The 19668-nt window shown below is 43.4% G+C and overlaps 1 protein-coding gene and 1 long non-coding RNA gene across 3 annotated transcripts in view; one reads left to right on the forward strand and one right to left on the reverse strand.

The window, feature by feature from the left end:
- The window catches only part of SH3RF2 (SH3 domain containing ring finger 2), a 53800-nt gene that overhangs the window by 13895 nt on the left and 20237 nt on the right, over window positions 1-19668 (reverse strand). Inside the window, exons 2-3 of the mRNA XM_026063148.1 lie at window positions 15698-15967; window positions 10387-10713 (exon numbers count right to left, since the gene is read on the reverse strand). Of these exons, the coding sequence (XP_025918933.1) occupies window positions 10387-10713; window positions 15698-15967 (597 nt within the window). The remainder of the gene's footprint in view (window positions 1-10386; window positions 10714-15697; window positions 15968-19668) is intronic.
- On the forward strand, window positions 355-13057 carry LOC112964708. Of its 2 annotated transcripts, XR_003253047.1 has the most exons (5): window positions 355-432; window positions 1051-1117; window positions 4573-4700; window positions 7135-7305; window positions 13036-13057. It is a non-coding gene; the product is annotated as an uncharacterized LOC112964708 (long non-coding RNA). The 2 variants fall into 2 exon arrangements; XR_003253046.1 differs by lacking the exon at window positions 13036-13057 and having other exon boundaries at window positions 7135-7464.

Below are 19668 nucleotides of genomic sequence, written 5' to 3' on the forward strand. Positions count from 1 at the left end.
ATTTAGCTCTAGCTGGGTGCGTGGGCATTGTATAAAACACAAATAATACAGTCCTTGCCCCAGTGATCTTTTAATAACTATTATTAAAGCTATTTACCATGTCTATGGCGTCCTTCTTCTGAAGAGCTCCATAAACCTTTGCATATATACGATGCCAGCCTTGCCAGGTAGAGGAAAATAACTGTCTGCTGTACAGCTTGTGGTACAAGAGCATGGGAAGGGGAGTCTTTCATTTGCATATGGTTTGAGGTAGCTGTTTCCCTACCATCATTTTGCATCTAAGGAGAGGTACCAATCAACCTAATGCCCAGTTTGTCCTCCTCTCGTAGGAGTCTTTCATGTTTAAAGGAGGAACCTCAGCATCATTTTTGCTGTCAAAGTAATTTTTGGCCGCTGTGTATTGAACAAGTCCTTGCCACATCTGCTGCTGAGGTAGGTAAAAGCTCTTGCTTCTGTTGCAAATAGGCTGAAAGTCGGAAGATAAATCTTTTAACCTCTCTGTAGTCCTGGTAAGGTACGAGCACAGAGGGCAGTGTACTGGGGCTGTTTCCCCTGTTGCTTCGTACTTCTCATCAGAAATCTGTGTGGCATCGTCAGCTTGCTCTATTTTTTGAGGAGAGGTGCGTGCTGCCTAACTTTCTCTGCCTGATATTCCCCTCTGACTTTCTTGCTGTTTACCTGTGACTTCAGAACTTGCCTCGTGGGTTTTTTTTCTTGTTCTTGTTTTGAGTTTTGTTTTAATTGTCCTTCATGTTCACTGGGCTCTGGCTTTGTGGCTTGTGCTCTCAGCATGGGAAGGGAGGCCTTTTGCTTTGGGCAGACCTCGTGTTCATGACAGGCGGCTCTTCCCTCTCACACGGCACTGATGTTTGCAGAAGCTGTGCCTCCGCAAGGCCACTGCGAAGAGGTGAGGCTGCTGTTCAAAGTGTAAAGGTCATTCAGTGGAAAGAATTGGATTTTGGCGTCAGACATGGACAGCTGCAGGCTCATTCCAGTCCCTGCTATTGAAAGCTACCTGAAGTGGTTCACCATTTTCATCTTTTTGCCTAGGCAATCTAAGAAGTCCTGCGAGGGATGGATACTGTGGAGTGCAGCGGGGCTGAGCCAACGCACTCAGGTGAGGCCGTTAAACTATCACAACACCCAGCAGCCTGCATCTCTCCCAGCGTGACCCCTTCAGTAATTAGCACGGGGAAAGGCAGAGAATTCCCACACGTCCATTATCTTTAATGCCTGAACTTTGCACCCTCCTGCCGCCATACGGCAATAAAGACCTGGCATTCTCTTCTCTGCCCTGGGTCCCTTGATATTCTGATCCTAAAACTTATTTAGTTAACAACACTGAAACCCTGTTATGTCGTATACTTTACGAGTGGTTTTCAGATGTTGAAGACAGATAGGTAGCTATTGGTTTCTTTTGAAGTGAATGTCAAGATTTATTGACTGAAAAGCTATTGTTCAGCCTACTGGAGGAGAGCACATGTTCAAATTCCTGAAAAGTCAGTGTGTGCTTTACTGCATTCACCCTAGGTTTATTCATCAGAGATCTGGAAGCTGGTCTTATTACTATAGCAAGTTTCTTTACTTTAGAATGCTTTAGAAGGTGAATAAAGTGTAATGAATCCACGTTGCTATAACCTTTCCTTCCTGTTAGCTTCTGAGACCAGAAGAGACTGAGATTTGTATGTGGTAGAGGAATTGTATGTGGTAGAAATTGCTTTAACTTTCCTTGGTTGCAGCTAGTTAGGGTGCTGCTGTTCACATGTGTCATTGGTTCTGTCTGTCTTTGAAAAAACAAATGAGCAAATGATTCATCATTTGATTATTTTTGGCTGTTCACAAACCAAACTTTTCTGCTGTGCCAGAGTTTTTCCTACTTTCTCACCCATTTGTATGTCCTCACATTTTCAAGTTATTGATATACTTGGTATTTAATTTCCAGCACTGTTCATGGGCAAAGTTCCCCCCAGAAAGGAGTGAGGCACAAATACAGAACATCTACAAACAAAAGAAACTTGGGACTATGTTCGCTTTTGAGTTAATCCTTTGCAATTGTCTTGGCTAAAGCCACACTGGTGCATGATTGTAACTGAGACCACATTTTGCTTTTTATTGCTCTTGGTATCAATGAAAGGATTAAATCTGACCATTTAAGAGAATTCAGTATGGTGTGTGGGAAGTGAGAGAAAACTGGCAGTGAACTAGCTGTGTTTGGTGAGAGCCGCAGGGGCAGTCATTACTGTTTGGTCTCCTCCCACACTGAGCTCTCCTGGAGACGAGCTTATTTGAAGTGGGGCTTGCACAAGTTACTGGAGGGTTTGAACACACTGTAGGCAAGGAACTCGGGTCCAGTTACTTTTTAGTGGCCCAGGCTGGAATATCACCTCAGGGTCCCCATCTGCCACAGGCTGCTTGTAAACCAGGCAGAGGAGGGGAAACCTGAGCACAAAGCTGACTCATTTTTATTTGTGCAGAAAAGATGAGCTTCAGACAAGGTCCATCAACTTAAGAGGTTGTGTCACTCATTTTCCTTATCACTAACAGTCTTGGTGCCAGTTCATCCTGCAAAATCAGCCTGTACTCTAGCAGCTACTAGCAGATAATGGCTGTCGCTTGCTTGCCCTGAGAGAAAACATTTGTTGAGCATTATGGCTAATTTATCTAGGCCAGCAAAGAAGAGCAGGCACATGCAGGTTAAAATGTCTCATATACCTCTGAACCCTTCTAGGAAAGGGGGTTGGAGAGATGGTGTGAGTAAAAGTATAGAGGAACTACTCATGGCTAATGAGAGGGCTGTGATTAGTCATTTCATTAGTTCAGCAGTTTATTTCAAGGCCTTAAACTTAGGCAAATAGGATGATCTCTCTGGAGCTGGTAAACTCTGCAGCTTCATCTCCAGTGTACTGCACATGCTGGAAGGAGAACGGGAACCTCCCAGATGCAGAGAATGAGACACAGAGATTTTTTCATTTCATTTCCAGTGCAAAGTCGGTTACCATTTCACAGCTGTTTTATCGAATGATTGGGAAAACTGGTACCAGAGCTATTAGAGATTGAAAATGCTAATCCTTTGCCAAAAACATGCAAAGATTAAAAAACCTGAAGTATATTAGCTAACTATACAAAATACTTTGATTAAGAAATGCTACTGCAGTGCTCAATGGAAGATATAGGTCTAAGTGTCTTCTCCTCTCACTTTTTTTCCCTGTCTGGCTGGGCTATGTCTCCTGGAATGTGTATTGGCCTCTTCCCTCTTGGTGAGGAGACTTGCGTCATGGGAAGGTTATCTGACTAGGGAATTCCTGCCACACACTGGGCTATATCCTGCTGGGAGCTGTATGACAGCATGTTTTAATGGAGATATTTTGCTTGTTGGCTGCAAACTGATTTAGCAATTGGGATGCAAGGTCTTTCAATGAAAACTGAAAATTTTCTAGGGAAGGCAGACCCTTCCCTTGCACTTGAAAGTCCAATTCTGTCAAAGAGCAAAAGCAAAACAATTTAATCTGGACTTTTTTCACCAGCCTTAGCTGCCTTCTTGTTCACCCTTTCAGTAGCGAGGCAGAGGATTAAATGAAACAAGGACAACAAAATCTTTTTCCTCCAGAGGTGCTTCCCTCCGGGCAGGGGGCTGAAGCACATAGTAGTAATATCCTGCACTTCTATAATGCCTTAGCTTTGGAGGATCTCCAAGTGCTTTACAAACACTAAGAGATTAGCAAAGTCTCTGAAAACCCTCAGAAGCAGGGAGGTTTTGTTATCTCTGTTTCACAGATGGGAAGGCTGAGGTCCATCGCATGAGATGGAAGAAGCAGCATTGCCCCACCTGGCACTGCACCAGCTCTGGGAATTGGGAACTGTGTCCTCTTGGGTTATCAATCTACCACCTTTCACAGCCAAAATATGTTTTTGAAAGAACTGTGAAAACAAGCGGTGCTGTTGAGCCCTGCACAGGAAGGTCTATCTTACTGAACACGCTGGTCTGTGCCATCAGTGTGCCTACCTTACGTACCTTCCAGTACCCGTGAACTTTGCTTTTCTTTTTGTCGTCTTTATGCTTACAACACAGCCAATCTGGGTCAAAGAGGTTCTGGTGGCAGGTTGTCACGGGGGAATAGAGTAAGCAGTGTATTGGCCTGTCTTCACAGACTGGACCCAAGAGTTTGAAGGAAAGGATGGCACCGTTCAATTTGGCATTTTCATGATACTCTGTTCTGCTGATTTATCCCTTCTAAAGCATAAAAATGTGTCCTGGGGTGAAACTAAAGTGAGCAATCAGTTCATCCATATTTGAAATTCAGTCCTATGTAAGCTGAAGGGCATTAGCCATATTGCCCCGTTGGAGGAGTGCTGCTGTTTTCAGGAGGTGAAAACACAGTTCCCAGCAGTAGAACTCCTTTAGTGGAGAGTCCCTGGGAAATCTTAGGCTGGTGGAAAGTTACTGGGCTGGAATTTGGCTAGCAGTTGTGCTCTCCAGTAAAGGCCGCAGGATCTTTAATGATGCAGGTAGTCAGAGCTTTCATCTCTTATTCATTTCAAACCTAATTTCTAGTGATCATGTCTTTAATGCAGTGCTGGGGCATTTTCTTAGCATGGACCTGGCGGAAAAAAGTGACTCACCAGCTCTGTTTGTCTGCAGTGAATTTAGTTAATTAAACCTCCAGTAACTGCAGCCTCTGTTTCTGGACCTGGAATGGCAGGTAAGCTTCAAACCATCTTTGCATTTCTTGTTTTCTAGTCCTGGTGGAGATCAGACCTGCCTCTCACATAAATGAAGCTGATTGGAAGTTATCATTCTGTTTAAATAATTTTGATAATCAAAAGCTTTGAAATTTGGGGTTTCTTTTCCTGTACTGGAGCAAAATTAAAACCTTTTGCTAGTATTCCTGATGGAACTGCCACTTCTGAATGGAGAGGTTAATTTTTTTGATCTCTCTCCATTCCCACTCGGCACATGAGCAGCAATCCCTTCAGAGCCTGTGTCAAAACTGTTTTTGTGTTTTCAACAAGAAATATTTCATTGAATGTTTTCTAGCTAGGTATAAGTATAAAGGTGATTTCAGCATTTAGTTTTGCTGCATCTCCTACAAGTACCTTGCAAGCCCTTAAAAGTACAACATTTTATCGTCTGTCTCTTAACACCCTTTCTTACTCCATCTCCCTATCCAGCTTGTCCCTAACATGTTTTCTAGCCTGGCTTCTTCTAGAGCTCTTACTTCTCCCTGCTGAACCAGGGGAATTCCTTGGCAAGAGAGTGTTCGTGAGATGATTTGTGGGTTAGGGATATTTTCCCCTTTCCATTGCAAAGGCAGTAAATGCTCTTGGTGCTATTGAAAGTCCATGTTTCAGATGATTTTATAATATAAGAAAACCCAAATGTACTTGATGGTGGATGTCAGGTTTATTGGCTCACTTTAATGAGTAGTAAAGGGTAGTAGCAGCTTATAGTCAAATGTTTCCTGACCCAAGTACTGCCAAGCCCACAGCAATAAGCTTAGTTGTGACCGGGAAATGAGCTCAGCAGTTTGACGAGAGATTCCTGTAGCTTCATGTGTTTTCTCTTGGAAGCAGAGAGGAAAGGTTCAGGCTAGCAATGGAGCATTCTCCCTCTCCCCTGCAGCCTGCTCAGTTGCACAACATAACACATGCACAGACAGGGTGAGCCACAAGCCCTGCAAACTGGTTTTAGCTCCACTATGGTGCATGGCTTGGCAGTGCTAAAAGGAAGGAAGAGTATTTTAATGTGCCAGCACTTACAGAGGTGGTAGGAGGGCCTGTAGGAATGCCAGCCTCTCCCAGTTTATTCCCTTTTATGGACTGAAATGAGTCTGATCTGATCCCCTCAGTGCAAATGCCAGGCAATCAGGTACGTAATGTTTGGGAAACTATAGAAATACCTGGCACAGCTTTTTTAACCATTTCTTTTTCCTGATAAACTGTGCTTTCTCCTGCCATGTGCCCGCCTCCCTGGGGATGTCAGCACAGGGCTTTTCAAAATGCTAACTCTCTTCCTTGTTTCCCTGGAACATATGTAGCTTTATAGCTTAGGGCAAGTGTCACATAACTAGAGATTACTGGAAAATTCCCACTTTTATGTGGGGGGGAAAAAAAACCCTAAAACCCCCAAATTAAGGGATGGACACCTCCATTCAAAATGCCTGTAAAAAAAAAAATTCTTTTTTAATTACTAGATCTAAATCTATCTTCAATATCTGTCTGGAAGCATGCTCTTGCAGAGGAGATAGATTGGAAGGCTCAAATGGTTATAGGGTCACTTGTTTTTCTGTTTCGGATTGCTAAGGTTCTTTTCTGCCTCATGCCCAAATGACCACTGATGCTAAGATTCTCCCTTCTGCGATCCTAAGCCTTGCTTCTTTCAAACCTGGTTGCAGCATTACTCCTTTCCTTCCAATTAGCCTCATAAGGCCTTAAATCCTTGTCTCACAGAGGGTATGAAACTAGGTCATTGCCTGAAAGGACAAAATTCACAGTCAAGCAGACTTAGGGCGGTGTGTTCCAATGGAGCAAGCATCTGCCCGGCAAGGGGAGGTGCGAGCAGCAGGGCTCAGGGATGCTGCTGACGAGGGCAGTTTCTCTCTCTGAGGGAGAAAAGCTCTGGTGTTTGGGTGTGGGGCCTGGCGGCTGTGGCTGCTCAGACTTCGTTGGGTTTCACATGGAAGCCCCAGATAGGAGAACATGGACTTTCCCTCGCTCCCAGGGTGGGCGGATGCTGCAGTGTGCATTCCTCATGCCAGTGATTCACCCACTAACCGGGTGAGCAGAGCCTCTGCGGCTTCACCCAGTGCTCCTCATTCTTATGCAAATACTCGTTCCCTTCCAGCGCCATACCTCCTTCTGTATGGCAAAAAGGCATGGCATCAGCACTCCCTTCAAGAGGGCTTGGCAAGGCAAGTATTTTCCAACCCTTCTACATGTGGGTTTTTCCCCCTTTCAAAGGCTACTGCATATAGCTAAGCCCTTCTTCAGCTAAAACTATCCAACCCTATACACTGTCTTATGGGACAACCTCCATTTAACAACCAGTGAAATCCTTACCTACTTTTCTCTCAAAAATTATTCAGTCTTGCCTGCCAGGTTTTGGAAAACCCTTCTGAGACACTGTGCTGTTTGCAGGTGGCTCCCAGATGGATCACAAACAAGGATCCATATTCATTACTCAGCGGAGTTATGAGTACAGACTTGACACCTGGATGAACTGTGCTGAGGATTACAACCAGGAGTTGAAACCGCTGAGCTGGAGATTCGGCTCCATCTGGTGCACCATATTTGTGACCACCCACAAAGGTCTAGGCTACCCAACTTCTGAAAACTTACTAGAGGGCACAAAAATGCACAGAAGTAATTAAGGGTGCAGTTCAATCTGTATAACTCTTTCGTTTATATCATTGCTAATAACAAAAAAATCCAGTTTGCTCAGACTCCAAGGCTGAACTTTCAGCGTTGGCATTAGGTGCACAACTGTTCATTATCTTATCTGGAGTAGTTTAGATCCAAGAAACAGATCTTCTTCCCTCCAGATGATGATGTGTATATAAAATTAATTGTCATGATGCAACCATGCTTTTGGAGATGAACTACCATTTTTTCAAAAGTCGTTACTATCAGGGAAAATTTTTCACAAGAAGTTGACAAGCTCTGGATAAAATAATCTTTGGAATTAACATCAACCCTTGTCTCTCCCATTGTTTTACAATTATTCTTTATTCATTATTCTTTATTCTTAACCTTGGAATCTTTGTTCTGATCATGAAGGTTCCCTTATTAACAAATTGCCCACGGTAGCTTTCAATCTGATTAATATTAGAAATATTAGAAAACAATATTAAAAAACAACACTATCTAACCTGGCAGTTTGTGTCTAGACTTGCATAAGGATTTCAAATATGCAGGTCAGTCAAATACAGCAACCCAAATCCAGATATGAAAAAGGGAAAAACTGCAACCTCTGTGGCCACAAGAAGAACAAATATACCCTCCTGTAAATCTCCAGGAAAAAAAAATTATCATATAGTAAAAAGGAAATTCAGAACCATTCTAAAGCAACAAGTTAACATTTTCACTCTATTGCTTATGCTGTTGACAATAGTTCACACCGAGACATTTTTGGTAAAATGATATTGGGTTCATGAGACATGATACAATTTCAATTGAATTATAGTTCTATTGTAAGGCTTCATTTCCTCTCACATAAAACAGGATCTAACATCCAAGGCTTTTTGCAGGCTATTGCTAAGTACAAAATGCCTGCTGGGTTTTATTGCATAGAGACTGAGCTACTAGGGGCTGGCTTATTGCTTTATAAAGCACTTAAAGCAACCTTGAATATGACAGATGTCATATAAATCTGAACAAAAGCTTTTTTTTCCCATTTCAAATGATCTGTAAAGATTCTGTATTGAGATCATAGGTCAGAGTGTGAAAAAGGAATGAGACTTTTTCTCCTAAAATAAGGAGAGAATATAGTCCAAAGGTCAGTCTAGCTTTATTATCTCAGCCGCAAATTCAGCCCCTCTCAGCATAGTCTTAGGTTTAGCTCATAGACAGGCAAGGACTCCAAGGTAATTACTCTCTCATGGTAGAAAACATTCATCTGGAAGTGGATAGGTGTAGGTAGCAGACTGATATAGCATAGGGCAAAGACCCTGAATGCCTTTAAGAAGGGACCCTGGCTAGAAGAAGCAGGAGGCTACATAATTATTTCAGCAGGTATTGTAGCACTGCTGAATAGCACATCTTTGCTTTTTGTGAGGAAGCCTATTCTATAGATGGTTTGCCTTTGGAGAAAACATGATGCGTTAGAATGTAGTAATGAAGCTCCAGGCTTCTGGACAGGATTTCCCATGCTGAAATATCTGCATATGCCCTGCAAACCAGTTGTGAAGCAAGCCCCTGGCATGTTGGGTTTAGTGCACAGGTACAGAGCAGCTGTGCGGTACACACCCAGGAGATCTTATGTATTCCACACGCATAAGCCCTATGGTACACGCGCTGCAGAGCTGGTTGGTGCATGCATAGTGGGCAACTTGCAGCAGACTAGTTGCAGAAAGCACTTTGATTTGGCTGCTGAATGTGCAGGAATCCTATGTAAATGTTTCAAGTCCTCAGGTTCCACCTGTACAAAATTTCCAGGCAGAGCTAAGGTTGTGTGTAGGGATATCAAAACATGTGATATCCTGCACAGAGATTTTTGGGTTTTAGTCAACAGTTTTTGAGGTTGGGGAGCTCCTTGTGTACTTGGCTTACCAACAAAATTGAAACACAGTAGAAAAAGAGCAGGTTTCTACTTTTTTGTAAGCACAGTGTCAGATGAAAAGGCCATTAAAACAATCGCTGGCAGTACAGACCCACTCAACACAATGCAGCTTTTTCATTAATCTCACTGGGCTTTTATTGCCTCATAACTGAGGGCCTGATTCTGCAGGCCCTACCATGCTGCTGGTAACCTGACATAGTCATATGGTGAAATATTTCCCCTGCTGAAGTCAGTGGCAAAACTCCCCTTGACTGCAGTCAGTGTATTACCTATCAACTTGGCATTATAGGAACTGGAACACCAAAAGCGTTTATGCCAACACATACTAGTACTTGCAACTTCTGCAAGATCAGCTAAGAAAGGCTCTCATCACTGAAGTAACACAGCTGAGTGTGGCCCATGATTGTTTTTAGCTTTAATTTTGCAGACATTAAGAGCAGTCTATCTTGGATCAACATTGTAATATGGCAAAATAGATGTTTGCTTGTAGCATGAATTCAGGCATGTACATCGGCATGTGTCTGTAAATAAGCCAAGGCCCAGTTAACTCTCCTGAGAATTCATGTTTTGTATTAATCTTTCTAAAATGGGAAATATTTTATTTTGTAAGTTAAGCTGTCCATTTTCTCATTTTCTATCCGTGCAGCTTACTATTGTAGGAAAGAAATCAGAATGGGAATGTGTTTTATCCAAATTTAGTCACTTTGATAACTTAATCTTTCTTTTTATGAATTCCCTTGGGTCTCTGAACTCTGAAGACACACCTTTCCAATTCAAAAGGAGAGGAGAAAGTCCTAGGCTGCTGGACTTCATAGGTGACATATTGTGTTATAGAAGCTGTTACCAGGGGTATTTTGTCATCTGTCTGTCTTCTAAACAATATGCAAGTCTTAATTGAACTTGGATCATTTATTAACTTAAGTTTTGGCATACTGTTTATATCACCACAAAGAGAAATCCTTAAATGCCAGACTTAATCCTTCCTAAAAGAGCTGTTTTATTGTTTGTTCTTTAGCTCTTTGAATTTCTATCTGCACAGCAAGCATTTCTACCTAGAATTTGCATTTCAGCATAGTACTGTTCCTATAGTGTTCATACTGCTGCTGTCTTACCTGGACAGGTGTGCCATAAGGAAATTCCACTTTCTCACTGCTCTGGGTTGCCACAGTGGGGTTACTGGAGCTGATGAGCACAGGAGAGCTGATCTCCAAGGTCTGCCGGTCGGTGGGTGAATGGACCATCCTGTTGAGAGTGTTTAAGGCAGTTGTGATTGAGAATTGTCTCAGGCTCTTCCTTCTCGAGTCTGATACCTTGTGGAAAGTTGGTGAATCTGTGCCTTTTGATTTGGGGGATGCTGTTCTTAAAGGTGATGCACATTTAAACTGAGGGGACCAGTGGCTTTTGCTTGTCTGTAGGAGTTGTCTTGCAGTAGTGTTTGGCTGGAACAGAAAGAAGAAAAATTTAATGATGCTATTTCAGAAGTTACACTTTTCATAGATTCAGCCCAGTGACTGCTCTTTTCTTTTTCCTATGTTTTCCTGTCTAGAAGCGCAGTTCTGTTCAGATTTGAGATGACATCATAGGTGATCTTTAAAAATGTGCAGCTCTTTTTTATGTTACTCTTATGTTTTCTGTGGCAAATCCCAAATGCAAAATTACTGATACAAAGCTGACAGCCAAATTAAAACTGGTTTGAAAAATTTGTTGCTTAGACAACGTTACTGAGGCTTGAATGTCTTCTCCCCATCCCTGCCCCCCTCACTCCTCTCCAGTGCTTTACAGAAAGCTTCATTTTTTTATGAAAACCTTTGACTTGCAGAGGTATAAGAGGAGATGGCTGACTCTCCAGCAGAGTGTTATAAGAAACTTTACTCTAAATTAGAAGGGACATCTGGGCACATCTTCCTCTTCCATTTTGTGCTAGCAAGCTTGGGTGCATTTCACAACAGGATATTAAACCTCTACAGTCGTCTTTTAGGCGTTAGTTTAGAGAAGCCCTCCCTGATAGTGGATAGTTTGTGAGCAGAATTAGATCCAGTTACGTCTCTCTAGGCCAAAACATTCATAGCTTGATCCTGTTTCCATTGAAAAAAACAGCTTTTTTTAAACCATTGGTTTTAATGAGAGAAGAGTCAGGCACTGAATTTGCATAGAGGCAACATTTAAACAGTATTTCTTGGAAACTGCTGATCACTACAGTATTAATAGCAAAGGGCATGTGGTGACAATGTTTTTTTACCACGATGACTGCCAAAGGAATTAATCACGATTTACTGCTGACATTAACGAATTGCAAAACTTTAAGATTCTCGCCCACTCATGTGAAGCAATATGCTTGGCTCCTGGGATGAACAGGAATTAGTCTAACACAGAATAGGCAGTTGTCTCAAGCATTATCATTTTAAAGCATGGATTGTTTTCATGTTTCCCTCCCCCTCACTTCTTAAATCAAGGTTTAAAAACCATAATGTGCGCATGTGTACACATATAAAGTGATAATATTGTCATTCCTGTACATAATTAAACCTGAGCCTACACCAGAACCATTTTTCTGCCTTCACTCAGCACTAGGGAACTGAATAAAATGGGGCACAAATTTCAGTGTCAAAGCCAAGAAAAGTCTTGTATCTGCCAAACTAGACCTACCTTTGCCTTCTTCATAATTTATTTCCAATTCCTTGGTTGCTTTATATGGTCCTAGTTAACTTATTTCTGTTAACACCAGATTTAAATAAGTAATTACGGAATTAAAATGATTTCATTAAATGAAAAAACACTTTACAAAATGTATTAGAACTTCAAATAAGATGTTTTACTAGTGTCCTTTTATAAAATAGTAACAAAGAAGTGCTTGCAGTAATTATGATGATTACAATTAATTTTTTTTCTAGGAATTCTTGTTGGTGCCATATACACCCTGCATCTCAAGCTTCGCTGTAGGAATACAATTAATGTCCAGGCCAGTGTTAACAACAACAACAAAAAATCATTAGAGCAGGTGGCTTAAAGGGTTCTGGAGACTGACAGGGCCATGAATGCCACCTCTGACGCTCTGGTTTGGCTTGGACCGAGAGAGGCTGCTTGTAACTTGAGGCCCTTGTGATCCAAAGTCAGTTGGTTGGACTTATGATACATGTCCTCAGTGAAACATAGTTATTATACATAATTATAGCAGAACTAATTATAAATATTATTTTGATATTCTGCCAGAAATTTTCTGGGTATTTTTGTACCCCAATTCTGTCCATATTCTGACGGTCTCATTTCAGTGAGGGAGAGGGAAAGCTGTTCTTGCTTTTTAAAACCGAGAGACAGCTAGTGAGCTGTAATGGGCCCCATGGAGAATGGCTTTAACCATAGGGGGTACAGACACAGGGCTGCCTGCTCGGTGTTGCGATGGATTGAACACATGGCTGAGAACAGACTGTACCTACCTCCACAAACAAGATGGGGAAGATCCCTACTTTGTCGCCTAACTTGCCCTCTGCCCAGTTTTCATCAACTCTGCTGATGACTGTGATGATATCACCCTGAAAGGCAGGAGTATATTGTTACCAACCGTCTCTTGTGGGAGAGGTGGATAGTAGGTGTGAAGATGGGTTCACCCTGTAATTTCACAAAGCAACCTTGTTAAATAGCCTCAGCGGTGTGTCCCCTATAAAGTCCTCTGTTCAGCAAAGCTTTTGGTATGTATTTATTCTGAAACACAGGCTTGTCTGCCCTTATTCAGCACAATGCTTAAATATGTTTTTAATTTAAAGGTGCAAGCCTGGCTGAATCAGGACCATGGACATGAATCTAATGCAAAATGCATGAAAAGCACATGARCTTTTAACTTGTTTGAAGGCTTTCATCATGCAGAGATTCTTCTACAATCACCATGCACAGAACTARTAATGAAAATGGCATTTTTGCTATGTACCAAGGAAAAAAACTATGCGAGTGTCTAGGTAAGTGGTGTCATGCTGCCAAGAAAATCAGATCACTTTTAGGAGTTGAAAAATCCTGATATTATTGAAGTGGAAATAGCTGAAATACTCCAGAGGAAAAAAAGCTGGTTTGTACTGACAGATAGATAAATCTCTTTGGAAAGACCTACACTCTGAGCAACCCAGCAAAAATTAAATCTTGTTGATTTTTAATATATTTTAATTTCATCTTTTTAAGGATATCTGCCAGGGGTGTGTGTATTGGAGGAAGGGAATAAAGAATTCTACAGGAACAAATTTATGTTTTTCTCTCTTTTGAACTAATACACAAAGTTCGGGGCTAAAATTTTATCGACTCCAAGGTTCCAAGTGGCACAGGAGGCTGGCTACTGCTGGCCAAAATGTTTGCTTTCACACAGGGTACGTGCACAAAATTTCCATTTGAGTTGGTGGAAGTTTTGTATTAATCTTGCAGTGAGGTAAATGGCTCTTGAGGTTCAGACAGACAAATCAAGGCTATCTATCTGCTGGCTACTTCCTTGCATAATAAGAGATTGCTACTTGATAGTGCGCTAGAATCACTACATAAATTTCCAGGCAGGTTTGTTGCCAAATTACTGTCAGCTTATCCCAGAGACAGGGCAAGGGTATGTGAAGATGGGGCAAACAGCAGGATGTTAAACAGAAAGATAGAGGTGTCTTGTCCAGATGTGAGAGGTGATGAGGAAGAGAAGCTACCTGCTGAGCCAGGTGCAACTTGCAGGACTCCTGTGAGAACAGGCAGCAAGAACTTAAGCTTTGGAGGTGGTTTTTTGTTTTGTTTTGTTTTGTTTTGTTTTTTGTTTTGTTTTAAACACACAGTTCAGAAACCAGCTCTTATTTTTGAAAAATTAGATCAAGCTGCCTCCAGCAGAACTTTGGTCTAAAGCCAGGCTGTGTTTCACCTTGGACAAATGCAAGTCTTGCATCACCCATCCAAGGCTCCAGCATGCCTGTGTTAAGGTTCTCCTGTCTGCTAGGGCTGCAGGAAGCTGAGATTATTTCTTTAAGATGGCTTGCAGAGAGGAGGGATTCCCCAGTTACCCCTGCCGCTGGCCAGTTATCCAGGACTGCTATGCTCAGTTGGAGGAAGASGCAGTATTGGCCCTGGCGTTTCCTCGAGGTTATTGCAGAAGGAAGTTACTGAAGTAACTACTCCAATCTTTCAACACTTCATACAGCAACTGATTGGTGTTGCAAAGCATGAGTATAGGAGGATGTTCTTGCCTCTTTGAAGAAGCATCTGTTTGTTTTAGATGTGTGCTAACTCTCCATGTGTGAACTTTGCTGTGGGAGTGGAGATGAGCACAGCCTCCTAAAGCAAGTAAACAGAATGAGTAAGCAGTGAAACAAAGACAAATAAATTGAAAAAGAAAAAACAAATCCAAACGGCAGAAAACTGAGGAAGGTGCCTTCTGTTAATAAGTAAATCATAATGACAAAGGAAGGGTTGCTGGCTCTCCAGGTTCTTTGTGTCTGCACTAGCAAGGAGAAAACCCATGTTTTATAGCGCTACTGGTGATGTGTGATGCTGCTCTGAGAACTGTTTTTTCTCTTTTGGTTCCTCCCCTTCTTAGTCAGAAACCACAGCTGGCTCTTAACTATTTGATTTTTTTTGTCCCCTGACCACCCCACATTCAGCTCTGACACTGTGGTCCAGGCCAGGTGTCTCCAAAGCCTCCCTCTCATGCCTGTTTCCATCAGTGAGAGCTAGAAGAACATCAGAGCTGTGCTGCCAGCTAGAAAGAAGAAGAGATGACTTTTCTGTTAGGAGACTGATGCCTGTAGGCACTGTTTTCTCTGTTTTGCTCTGTGATGCCTCACCTCGTTTTGACACTGTAGGAAGAGTGGACTTTGGGAGGTGCCGTTACTCAGAAAATCATGTACTCAGATAATAAATGCAAGCTCTGTAACTTCTGGGGAATAAAAAGATACAGCAAAAGTTCAGGTATTACTCTGTGAATGTATGCTTCTAATAGAGTTGCTGAATATGTTCAAGGTGTGTAAACAATATATCCCTGGACTCGGAAGCAATTTTCTTTAATATGTCATTAAGCATCTTTTAAAGATAGCACTGGAGTGTTTTGGTACTGAAGGTAGACTGCAACTATCAACCATTCCTGACTGATTAGAGGAGCCTTGCAGAGAAGCTGAAACAAGGGACTGAAATTGCTACTCATGGATTGCGCTTGCATCCCTCTCAAGATGCTCCTCATTTTGTAAATATCGGTGTGTGTTCTCAGGGAAGTTACGTGTGAGATTTTTCAGCCACTGACATCAGTGTTTGATATAATAGTGGGGCTTGGTAATCTTACTGATTTTTGTACAGAGCTTTAGGATTTTAAAAAGAAGGATACCATGGAGCTGTAAAGTTGTAGGATATGACAGAATCTAAAGTAGAAAAACAGCCCAACCCATACTGCCCAGCCTCTGGCTGCGGAAAGCATGGTGTTACCTTATGAAATGTCAGGCAGTCTTTGTTTTCATTTTTGTCCCTGCTTCTTAGGTCAAAGTTGTAAAGTGCTCTACATAGGGGTGGTGGCAGGGGCAGATGCTTGATGACTTGTACGGAGCTGGCTGGGAAAACACCGCTGATACCATTGATCTCGCCCAAATACCAGTTTTCATCCAGCTGTCGGAGCAACATGATGATGTCTCCTTTATTGAATCTCAGTTCCCCAGGATTGTGCCCACGGTAGCTGTATAGGGCCTTGGCTCGTGGAACCTGTGGGATGAGAAGGAACCCTTAGAGTTCATCTGTGACAGTGATCTTTAATGTAGGTAGAATGTCCCAAAAGTATTGGTAATTACTGGGAGAAAGTTAGAGGTCTAAGGCTTAAGCAAGCATTTATTGTGATTAACTACCCACATSCTTTCTTCATGTCTTTTTCTACAGAAGACAAGCTCCTAAGCCCTTATTCCAAATTTCTATCAAGATGAAAAGCAGGCTGAGCTTGTTTAGGAACATTAAGAAACAATTAATTCCTTAAGCTAGTCTTCTCATGGGATCTTACTGTCTCCTATAAGTTCTCCTATAATCAAATGTCTATTTTAATGAACTCAGATATTTCTATTTTAGAATAACCGGCAGTCACAGCTGTGGTCCAGCTAACCCACTTGCTGTCACCTGAATTGGCCAGCAATGCATGTTTCAGAAAAAACTAGAAGAACAAGGCAAGTGCAGGTTACTACTTTCCCAGGGTAATCTCCCTACTTTAACATTGTGACTGTGACTTTATTTCTGTCTTTAGTCTGGATTACAGGAAGAGAGACTTTCTTAATGTTGTTGTTGTTGCAGTACAATATGAGTGGAAAGAAGAGAGATACCACATTCAGAAGAGATGAGAGAATTTTACCATCTTGACTCTCATCAAAATGAAACTACAAAGTTCACTTAAAATAACCACTTTACTGACCTTTATTAATATTAGAAAACTCCATGTAATACACAGTACAACAGATCATTTAGATGGCTGAATGAAAACTGGGGCCATCCCTGAACTTACTGTTGTGAACCAAAGAGGTACAATTTGAGAGCAGTCTGGCACATATCTTTCCTAGAATATGAGTGCAGATATGCTCATGTTTTCTGCTCTTTATGTAGCTGTTCTAGATATGCATTTTGTGGGACTATGCACACAGGAAACAAGGAAAACTGAAAGGCTTTTATCTTTATGTGCTTGTGCAGATACCTTGAGTGAGCGAGCAGATTTATTGGACAAGAGTGTGTTCCACAAAACTCCATCCTAAAATAAATAAGCAATTGGTTTGTTGTTGTCATTTGCAACACCGTAATTTTATGTGAAATACAGAACACTGGGAAAAGATGTTCAGCAGGGATAAGAGTTGTGTTCTGTCCTCCTGCTGGCCCTTTAGATGGAAGTGAATTTCGCTTTGTGTGCTTGAATGCTGTAAGGAAGTGTTTTCCTTCAGAGGAATGGCTGCCAGCTGACCACTCTTCTGACCATCTGCAATTCTCAGAGAAGTTAGAAATAACAATCATGAGAACAAAAGGCCTCATGTTTACTTATAAAGCATTGATCATTTAATGATGCTATTTTAGCACAGACTCTTTTTTTGTATATAATATAAGAATTTCTATCATGTATCAGACTGGTGGTCCATTTAGTCTCATATCCAATTTGCAACAGTGGCCAACACAAAATGCTAGGCAATTCTGCAACAGTATGCCTATGGGAGAAATCTCTTCATCTCGAGGCAAATAGCGATCGTTTTTGGCCTGAAGTAAGACAGTGAGTATATATTCTAAACTATTATGCGAGCTAGGATAGCTGCAGATATTGCTTGTTCTTGAATCATACCAGATTCTTCGCTTCAATAATATCTTGCATTGTGGGTTCATTTTCTTTAATCTCTTTTGATAAACTGTTATGTTATTTCTGGCTCTGGGACCTTTGCTGCAGTTGATGTGAAATAATGAACAGATCCATTTACTGGCTTCTGTCTGTTTTCCAAAATACAGCAGTGTGTCCTTCAAAGGATTCCTTGGACCAAGAGGGGAGTGTCTGAAGTGGGGGTGGAGAAAGCGGAGTAAGGTCCTGCCTGCCCCTCCCCTGCTGGTAGATGAGGTTAAAAACCAACAAAACAAAACTGTTATTGCTGGCCACATCTAACGGAGGCAGTCACAGGTCTGCGGCCTTACAGCACGGGGTACTCTGTCGAAGCCCTGCGGCAGCCTGTCCTCTCCCGGAGTTATGTCTCCCAGGTAGAATAAAGCCCTAAATTTTAAGGTAGAAACTCCAGTCTCTGTTTTTAGCCTCCTAGCTGGCAGGAGGCAGCTGCATGAGGTACGTGCTGGGAACGCGGGCAGCCAGACTCCCTCCTGGCTCCAGGGGCTGCTCTCGGTTCAGGTCAGGCTTAAGCAGAAGTGCTGTTGTGAGTGACACGAGGCTTTTTAAACTTTCTCTGAAGATCTAGATCATCCCTCTGCGTTTTTCAGCGTTTGTAACGCCACGTGTGGAAACAGCAAGAAAAAGCCTTTGGAGCTGGCAGAGCCGCTCTGTTGGTCGCAGGCGTTTCTGGAGGCCGCGTGCTTTAGGGCGAGGTGCCCGTTGGCCGAGCGCGCGGGGCGGCGGGAGCTGGGCTCCGGGCCCGGCCCCACGGATAAAAACGTGGATTTCTGCCTGCTGGGGCCTTGCGGATAGGACACGGCGCCGCACTGAAACAGGCTTTAATTTCTGCCTCCAGCCCTGGTTCGCTCAGAGACCTTGGACTGGCCTGTGCCTACAGCTCGGATCCCCTGGCTGCAAAATGGAGTAGTAGTAACCGGCTGGCTTTGTTCATAAATAATGAAATACCAGTTCATAAGCCGGCTTATTTCCATGAGCCGCAACTTTAAATCCCACAAAACTGAAATCTGTGTAAAACATACCTACGTATGTTTGCGTGCCGTGGGGTTCCCCTCCGCGGCCATCTCYGCTGCTGCCTCAGGCCGCGCCAGGACGGGCAACGCCATGGTGCCTCGGGCCCCGCTCGCGGGGGGGATGGCGGCACTGAGGGGAYGGCGGCACTGAGGGGACGGCGGCGAGGGGAGGACGGCGGCGAGGGGAGGACGGCGGCGAGGGGTTACCGCTGTGAGGAGCCGCTGCCGCCGGCGGGAGGCCGCCCACGTGAGCGCCATGCCGTGCCGCATGGGGCTGCCTGCGTCTCCCCTTCCCCAGCACTTGGGACGTTTCTGAGGAAAAACTTCCTGCCGCGACCAACCTGGCTGGCTCGGAGGCCGAGCTCGCCCCGAGGGGAGCCGTTCTGGCAGAGAGGAGCGGCGGCGGCGCGGCCCTGGGGTGAGGGGACACGAGGGGACACGCGAGGCCCTGGGGCGCCTCGTCCGCGTCGCTGTGGCCGGCGGGGAGGAGGGAGATCTGGCTGCTGGTTCCTGAGGTGTGGGAGAGACCGCGGGAGGCGATGTGCCAGCACCTTGCTCGGAAAAGGAACCGAGGAGAGAAAAACCCCAGGTACGGCATTTGCTTCAAAGCATCTGAAACGGGAAGCGATTAATTTAATGTTTAGTTCTAATTAAGTCACCCCGTCTGTTAATTTGTGCTAATAGCAAGCGCAGATGCGCTTGGCTTAATAATATGGAGAGTGCCTCTCCGGCAAGAAGGAAGGTGACGGAAACGGGGCTCCGTCCTCCCGCCGGCCGCGGAGCGCGTCGCTCGCCTGGAAGCGCCGACTCTTTCGGGCCTGCAGGGGCTGCTGTTCCCAGCCTACCTGAACACACACGTCTTTTCATGCAAAAAAACAGAATGTGGGGTCTTTTGGGGAGATAACCTGCAGGATAGAGGGTTTTAGGAGCTCTAAACCTCATTCGGAACAGGACTTGGTGACGGATGCTCTGGTGCTCCTAATTATTGCCTTAGGAACGACCAGAAAAGAAAAAAGGCTCTGTGGAAGGGGGGGGGCGGGGGG

Source organism: Apteryx rowi, unplaced genomic scaffold, assembly GCF_003343035.1.
Source record: "Apteryx rowi isolate R43461 unplaced genomic scaffold, aptRow1 scaffold_2, whole genome shotgun sequence".
Taxonomy (NCBI): Eukaryota; Metazoa; Chordata; class Aves; order Apterygiformes; family Apterygidae; genus Apteryx; species Apteryx rowi.